This window comes from Podarcis cretensis (genome assembly GCF_951804945.1).
Source record: "Podarcis cretensis genome assembly, chromosome: 11".
In the NCBI taxonomy this organism is placed as follows: Eukaryota; Metazoa; Chordata; class Lepidosauria; order Squamata; family Lacertidae; genus Podarcis; species Podarcis cretensis.
Genome location: NC_137180.1, coordinates 48,068,211 through 48,077,101, shown reverse-complemented (window position 1 = coordinate 48,077,101; position 8,891 = coordinate 48,068,211). Strand labels below are relative to the sequence as shown.

General features: G+C 49.5%; 1 protein-coding gene across 1 annotated transcript in view; it reads left to right on the top strand.

Annotated features, from left to right (window-relative positions):
- Positions 1-7,603: 7,603 nt before the first annotated feature.
- Positions 7,604-8,891, top strand: part of EGFLAM (EGF like, fibronectin type III and laminin G domains) — a 112,445-nt gene continuing 111,157 nt past the window's right edge. The window contains exon 1 of the mRNA XM_079994757.1: positions 7,604-8,079. Coding sequence (XP_079850883.1) covers positions 7,968-8,079 — 112 coding nt within the window. The 5' untranslated portion in view covers positions 7,604-7,967. The remainder of the gene's footprint in view (positions 8,080-8,891) is intronic.

Below are 8,891 nucleotides of genomic sequence, written 5' to 3'. Positions count from 1 at the left end.
CTGGTACCTCTCTTCCATCCGGGAGTTGGTGTCCCAGGACAGCGCCAATTCCATAGGGCGAGGCGTCGCATGCTAGCACCACCGGCAGCCTCTCGTCAAAGTGTGCCAAGACCGAGTTTGAGACAAGCAAGTCCTTGACTGCCTGGAATGCGGCCTCCTGGCGCTGGCCCCACACCCAAGGGGCCCGCTTGTCCAGGAGTCTGTGTAGGGGCTCCGCTACCGCCGCCTTGTGGGGAAGGAAGGAATGGTAAAAGTTCAATAGTCCCAAGAAGGCCTGAAGTTCAGTCTTGTTCTTGGGCGCTGGGGCATCACAAATGGCCCGTACCTTGTCCCCAGTCGGGTGGACCCCTTCTGCGTCCACCATAAATCCCAGAAAGTCCACCTGAGGCACTCCTAGTAGACATTTTTCCCGCTTCACCTTGAGACCCGCCGTCTGGAAACGGTGCAGAACGGTGCGGAGGCGGTCCTCAAACTCCTCTGGTGTGGGCCCGGCAATCAACACATCATCGAAGAAGGGGGCGACGCCAGGAATCCCTTTAAGTAGAGAGTCCATTAGATTCTGGAATATGCCTGGTGCCACGCTGATACCGAATTGCAGCCGCTTTACCCTGAATGCTCCTCTGTGCGTCACAATCATCTGTGCCTCTGCTGTGGCCTCATCTACTGGCAGCTGTTGATATGCTTGGGCCAAGTCCAGCTTGCCAAAAATTTTCGACCCAGCCAGGGTGGCAAGAACATGGCTGACCACTGGCACTGGGTATGCATGGGCCGTAAGGGCCTTGTTTATGGTACATTTGTAGTCTGCGCAGATGCGGACCGAACCATTAGGCTTGACGGGTGTGACAATTGGGGTTTCCCAGGGGGCATTAGGCACCGGCTCCAGCACTCCTTGCTCCACAAGCCGGTCCAATTCCTCGTCTATACGGGGTTTCAGGGCGAACGGGACCCGGCGGGCCTTGAGCCTGACCGGTCGTACTGCGGGGTCAAGCTGTAGAGCAATGGGGGGGCCCGTATACTGTCCCAATTTCCCATCAAAAACCCCCGGAAATTCCTTGCATATGGCGTCCACGTCCACTTGTAAGCTAGTGTGGTTCACCCCGGTGACGGCTAGCCCCAGTGGTCCAAACCATGCCAATCCCAGTAAGCTAATGTAGGGGCCCTTGACCACCAGCAATTCCAGTTGCCGCGTCCGCCCTCGGTATTGCACCCTGAAGGTCCCCACCCCCATTGTGGGGACCTTACGTTTCTGGAAGTCCCGGAGGGTGAATGGGGCCGGCCTGAGTTTGGGACCCCCAGTAGGACACAGTTTCCTTAAGGTCCTTGCCGAGATTATGGATAGAGTTGAACCCGTGTCAAGCTCCATGCGGCATGGGGCCCCCTCTATCTGTACGTCAACATAAATTTTCTCTACGTTGGGGTGGGGCAACTGGTATACCTGGAAGTCCGTGAGCTCAGTCGAGTTGCCTTGGTGCGTTGGGCCCCGGGACCTGGGGCTCTTGGATTGGTCATCTGATGCCTGGTGTCGGGTGGGCCGAGCCCGACACACCCGGGCGATGTGTCCCGATTTTCTGCACTGCCTGCACTCTGCGTTGCGGAAACGGCAGGTCCTCCTCTCGTGACTTTCTCCGCAGCTTGCGCAGTTCCCTCCTTCTCGTCGAGGCAGCTGTGGTATGTGGGCTGCTTGAGTGTGCTGCTGTACTCGGTGCACCTCCTCCCTGTTGGATCCTGAGTCGTCGGTGAGGTCTTCATGGTGGACCCTCGGTTGGGATGGCTGGCTCGGCCGTGCCACTTGCGTCGACCTCTCGGCAGCTTCCGTTGCCAGGGCCTCCTCCAGAGCGACCTGGAACGTTAGGTCCTTCTTAGCGTAGAGGCGTCGTTGCAGCTTCTCATCCCTCAGGCCACCGACGAGGCGGTCACGAAGCATGTTCTCCAGCTCTGAGAAGTTGCAGAACCGGGCGGCTTGGTGGAGAGAGGTCACAAACCCAGTTATGGTTTCCCCAGGGGCTTGCCGCTTTGCGTAGAAGGCATTTCGACGAGCCACCACTGAGGGCTGCGGCGAAAAGTGCCCCTTCAGCTGTTCCATTATTGTTTTGTATGGAACAGTAGCGACGTCTTCAGGCGCAAGGAGAGCCCGGGCGATTTCAAACGTCTCCTCTCCGCAGACGCTGAAGAATATTGCCCTCTTCTTGGCGTCTTCTTCATCGGTGACCCCTTTGGCTTCTAGGAGGAAGGTGAAACGGGAGGCGTATGCTTCCCAGTCTCCAGATGCTGGGTTGAACGGTGAAAAGCTGCTGTTGGTTGCCATTCTGAGTTCCTTGTGTCCCGGAGCTGAAGCCTGGATACACGGTGCGAGGCAGCGATGCAGCAGGTGGCGGTGCTGCGGTGCTGTGTGTGGCAGTCAGCTCAGCGGGATCCCACCTTCGTCGCCAGTGAAATATACTCAGAGTCGCAAAGTGATTTCATGCTCTTTATTCAGCTCATAGTGGTGAGGAGGAATGAATGAAAGTCCCCTCAAGGTATCTGCTTTATATACATTATTTACACAATGGGCTGCACATGATTGGCTAATTCCGGAATTCTACTGTAAGCCAATCAGGTTGTGGATTCACTTCTATCTGGAGCATGATTGGGTAGTTCCTGCCAACCAATCATACTGCTGCATTGTTCTAGGACCAATCAGACTGCTGCATTCTGAATCCTATTGTTCTAGGACCAATCAGGCTGCTGCCTTTTGGATCCTATTGTTCTAGGGCCAATCAGACTGCTGCAGTTTGGATCCCATTCAACCCAGTACATAACAATGGGACTAGCTTTTTAACCATAAATTGGTTTACCTGCTTTTGTATTTCATTTTAGCCTGAATCAGTTTTGTGTACCGAAATGTCTGTCCTACAGTTTAATCTGCTTTTGGAGGTTCCACTCTAAATATGATGTGTAGGGTAGCTTAATGTTTTCCCCATCAATTGTTTATGCAGTAATTTTCTTTACGACGACAACAAAAAGGGAAAACTTTTAAAAAGTTGTGATTAAGGAGCTGTGGTGGAGATGGGTTAGTGACATCACAGGTAGCAGCCAACAGGTACCCGCTTCAACAGTTTCCCCCCAAGCTGTTGGAAACAGGCCAAATCAGGTTTGTTTCTTAGTTTTTGCATTCAACTTGGAGCAGAAAAATATATGTCCATTTGCAGAGCAGTAAAATGATCACCCCATTTACAGCTATACATCTTACAAGTGAGAGGGGAAGATGGTTAGCTGTTTACTTTGTGGAAAGGGACTAGCAGGAGACTTCCGCTCCGACACAGCTTTCTGTGCAGTGCAATCACTTCTGCGCTTGCATCTGGCTGCCAGCTGGATTCCCTGCTGGAGCAATGTTGTGAAGATTCCCTGGGAGCCTTGCAAAGTGGCTGTGTGTGCAGCCACCTAGGGAATTGGTGCTTTTCAAACACCGGGAATGTATTTCCACAGGAACCTCGGCAGTAAAATATTTCACCTCTTGTACCGTTTGAAAATCGCCACTACGGTAGCGATCAGATGGCTGCTGTCCATTTCAGCATTTTGCCTACATGCTGAGATGAAAGGCAGCTTTTGTCCTATTGTCAGTGTTGACTGGTGCCCACAGGACCTGGTAGAACCTGCTAGACTATAATGGTGTGTTTTTGGCCAATGAGGTCATGGACTGTGTTCAGGCTGTTCAGTCCTGTCCCCTGTCTCTCCCCCCCCCCATCCTTCCTTGCAAAGATACTGTGGGTACTCAATTTTTACTGGCTTGCAGGCATGTTTTTAGGAGCTGGTTTGGAGGCCCACACCCTAGCTCTTTCGTACCAGACCCCAGATCTTTTGCTCCTCATTCCCTCTTCAAACTTATTTTTACAACTGGGCTTAGAACAATGAACTTGACTATTCCCCATCTCCCTTCCTTTCTGCTAGATGCATCTGAAATTTGAGCAAGATTATGATGGCATAATTCCACTGGTAGCTTACATTAATTAGCAGAAGGTTAGGGACTGAAAATCCAACGGTCTTGTCTACTTGATCATCACTTCTGAGGGATGTCAATTTACAAGCAAGAGATGTAAAGGTATTATATGAGGATAATGCATCCTCTTAAGCTTGAGGTAAGCTTCCTCCTTAAAGGGACATCCCCCTACTCATGTTTTAGTCTGCACAAACAGCAGATGAGGTGGTTCCTGAGCTGACTGACCACTTCAGAAGGCCCTTGGGAGATCATATTATTGAATTCTGCTCTCATTGTGCTGTCTAAGGGGGATTAACAAATGGCACCTGCTACCTCAATTCAAGGTCAATTTGCTTTGGCACCTGAGACACAAAATCCTACAAGCACCTCCCTCTCCCTGGCAACAGAAATATAGCAATAATACATTAAATAACCAACAATTTGTTCCCTTTTCCTGACACTCCAAATCTGCAACCACTTCGCCTTACCTCATAGTAGGGCTGGTCTAAGGGATGCAGGTGGCGTTGTGGTCTAAACCACTGAGCCTAGGGCTTGCCAATCGAAAGGTCGGCAGTTTGAATCCCTGTGACGGGGTGAGCTCCCGTTGTTTGGTCCCTGCTCCTGCCAACCTAGCAGTTTGAAAGCAAGTGCAAGTAGATAAATAGGTACCACTCCGGCGGGAAGGTAAACAGTGTTTCCGTGTGCTGCTCTGGTTTCGCCAGAAGTGGCTTAGTCATGCTGGCCACATGACCCGGAAAAACTGTTTGCGGACAAACGTCGGCTCCCTCGGCCAGTAAAGCAAGATGAGCGACGCAACCCCACAGTCATCCGCGACTGGACTTAATGGTCAGGGGTCCCTTTACCTTTACTTTTAGGGCTGGTCTAGTCTCCTTTTGATACAAACACTCCCCGTATAGAAAACTAAATGTCAGGAACGAGTATGCTAATTTTGTATGAACAAAATAAACCTGCAGTTTGAAATCATTCTGCTAATGTACAGCGTTACCACATCTCCAGTTGCACATGTGAGCTTGGTTTGTCTTGCCAACTTTCATTTCCCCCCCTTGCCTTCCCCATCTTGTTCATGCAGCATGGGGGTCTATTCCTGAGTGGCATTCAATTAGGTTTTAGTCGTAGCAGACCTACTGAAATTAATGGACATAACTTAAGCTGGGTACACACTCCTGCTTATTCTGCATCCAGTGTGCTCTTACCACTGGATTGCGAAGTGGTGTACACATATGGCTAGCCACAATCCATATCTATTCTGTATCTATCCTGTTGTTTCCCATACTGTATTTTTATGTCTCTCCCACCCTGCCCCCCGGAAACCAGCTTCAAACCGAACTGAAGAACAACCCACCTGTGTTTTAAGCTGGTAATGTGTACACAACCATAGTCAATGGGTCTGCTCTGATGAGTTAAAGCTTAATTGAATACCACTCCTGGTTCCCTATGGATTCAGGTTACCTTCCCCCATTCCTATTCTCCAGCTTGTTGTTGTTGTCCTCCTTGCTACTAATCTGTATGGAAGTTACTATATTAGTCTGAGTGGCCAAAGTGGATTCAGCTTCCATCTGGAAAGATTAAACCTCGTTTATCTGCTTAACTCAGTATCCGCTAGGACACTTAACAACTCAATTCCCTAACCATATTTACTTGGGCATCAGCCCCATTCATTTCAATGGGACTTATTTGCAAGTATTTGAGCTTACGGTTGCAACCCTAGCCTTCTGTCGCTCATATCCCTGTGCCAAAAGTTAGCAGAATCTCAAATCCAAGATAAACTCAGTGGTAAAAATTTGCTATTAAAAATCCCAGTGGGTTCAGGTCTAGAGCAGAGGTAAGGAACTTCTGGGTCATGGGCTGGATGCAACCCTTGGAGGATTCACACCTGACCCACAGGGCCTCTCCTGCTTTACCCTGTTCCTCATCCTCAGCATCCGTTTCTTCTCATTCAGCCGGAAAACAACAAATTACAGGTTCCTGGAAAGGATTGGAGAAACAGAAGAACACTTGAGACAACTTAAAAAAGTGTAATCCCTTCCTCTCCCATGTGAAGTGATATAGCCCACTCTATCACCACAAGACTCTACCACGTTCTTCAGCTGCAAGCTCAGAACAGGCTTCAAATTAAGCCCAGGAGAGATGGGAGCTGATTGTGCATTCTCTGTTTTGCAGGAAGTATTTTAGATCAGATCTTCTGCAGAGAAGGTGGGGGAGGGCGGTGGAACCCAGAGTATGTTACGGATTGAGTGGCAGGTTCACAATTCTAATAATGCCCTTTGGGAAGTGATCTGAGCTTTTCTGAAGGAGTGGCATTGCAGAGCTTCTGGGCAGGAAAAAAAAAAAGGTAATTTCATTTCAAACAGTGAGGGGCTGATACTTCCACAACTAGTAAGTGTCCCTTATTGTGTGGGGAAGTTTCTAATGTGCAATATGGCTCATTGTCCACAAGATTTATAGTACAATCCTATACGTGTCTACTTACAAGTAGGTCCCACTGAGTTCAACAGGGCATATTCCCATATAAATGGGTAATGGACTGCAACCTTGAAAGTGCTATAATTTCAGCTTGTTTAATTCAGCACAATATTTTTCACTTAGGAAGTTTATTTTGTGTTGCCTGCAGCGTGAATACTTTATTATTATTTTATTTAAGGCTCGCTTCTGCTTTCTGTCCCATGCTTGCAGTTATGCAGACATAGTGCAAGAGAAACTCAAAAACATGTTTTAATATCATGTGTGATGTAGAAAATGCCTACAATTTCCCCTAGGGGGTAGACTATTATGAAAGCCTCTCTGAGAAGTTTGGTTTGGCTCTGGGAGACTGTGGTTTAAAAAAGCCAGGCGCATAAATCCACTTCTGCCACTGGATTCCACTAGCAGCCTTGGGCAAGTCTCATTACCTTTCCGAGTTGCGAGCTGGAAAGAGAGACTAAAAAAAATTATTCTGAAGGTAAATGTCATATGGTCCTAAAAATCATTAGCCACCTTTGTTTTGTTTATTTTCCTAAGGGGGGATACATATTTAAATAAAAATAATGAATTAAACTAGCCCCATGGGCGTAGCCAAGGGGGCAAGGAGGGGCAGCTCTCCCCCAATCAATAAAAACACGTATCAAACTGAGGTTCTGGCCCCCTAACAAAAAGTCTGCCCCCCCTAAAAGCCTGGCTACGCCCATGAATAACCCTTTGAAACTGGAACGTTTCAAATGAAGAGTAGGGAGGGGGCATTAATTTGGCAATTGTTCTACGGGGAAACTGGAGGAGCGGAGGAGAAATCTAAGGGAACGTTTGAGGAGAGGCAGCGTGTTTTTGGAGAAGGGACTCTGCCACGGAAAGTGGGGGGCTCGGGGAAAGAGCCGGGTGTGGTGGTGGAAAGGGCAGCCAACGGCTCTGCTCTTACTGCGAGAGGGAACCGGCCGTTTTGCGCGGTGAGCGTTTGGAAATGCGCGCTCCGCTGCGGCGCACAGTGATCGACGGGTCATCTTCCGCAGGGGGGCGTCGCTGGATCGCTCCTCAGAGGGAGGTGGGCGTCGTGTTGGATCCATCCTCTCAGAGACGATCCCGGGGGCGGAGTGGGGCGCAAGTGTGTGTGTGGAAAGGCAGTTAAGAGGCGCCTCATCCATTCGTTATAGTCGCTGTGCGCCTTCGCATTACTGGGGATTCTTCTAATCCCATCAAAGGGCAGGTCCCCGCCCTGTTGCGTGCGTAAAAACCGTGCTGGTTGCTCCGTGCCAGACCCACTTAAACCCGTCTGGCTTCCACAGACGCCGGACTCGCGACTGATCGTCCTCGCCCCCGCTTGCAACCCAGCACAAAGCTCCTCCCCGATTACCATAATCTCTAGGATCTTTTGGAGCGTCGTTACCACGGATTGCAAAACCAGCCCTTCAGCGCGCTCTGCTCAACTTGCTCAAACTTTGCTTAAAATCATAATCATCCCCCCCCCACACACATCGCAGCCGGTGTGTTTTGTTGGAAACAGGCCAATCCGATTTGAGCCAAAATGGATTTACACTGCCGGTCTCGTTGCAGCTCCCGCCGCCTGCTTTGGGTCCTGCTGGCTTGTTGCATCGGACCCTTAACCGCAAACAGAAGAAACATCCCAAGGAGGCAAGGTAAGAAAGAAAGAAAGAAAGAAAGAAAGAAAGAAGGAAAGAAAGAAAGAGGGGCGCGCCAAACTCTCGCCGACTCCACTGTCCTTTCTCGTTTCTGAGTCCCTGGGCATCTTTTGGGAAGATCAAAAAAGTGCGAAGGAATCGCAGGCACGCGCCTGCTTGCCCTGCTACGTGGTGCGCATAGGTGGTGGGTGGACGGGGAAAAGTTAAAAATAAAAACAAATTAAAAATAAAGGGCTCCCCCGCCCTGCCAAGTAACGCGCGCGCTCTTAAGAGACGCACTTAAGCCCATTCGATCCCGTATCCTCGAACACCTACTCGCCACCACCAGCTCCTGCTGCGTAAATCTTAGCGGTCTGGGGAAGCCACTGTTTTGGGTTTCGTTTTCATTTTAGCCCCCCGAAGAACGGCTGAGAGTTCAGACAGAGTCCATGTGATCTCAATTACTAGGCATTGGCGAGGGAGAGAGCAAAAGGTGGGGCGGGGAGTTCCATGCCTTTAAAAGACCCATTATTTAATCCATATTGTCAAAACAGCTTCTCCATTTCCTGTTGGGAAAAGAACAATCGGACGAGTCATCTCTCCCCCCCCCCCACAAATTCCACCCCCCCCCCGGTTTATTACGCGTAAAACAAATGAAAAAGGAGCCGAGGCAAATTGTAGGAAAGAACATCCATTTGTTTTAGGTCATTTCCACCCCAAAAATTCCTGAGTTCATCAGCGACTCCCGGGAGAAGAGTATGTTTATGGTTTTAACTAAAATTCATTAAAAAGAAAAGGCATTAGCAGATGTGTCTTATGGTATTAATGAT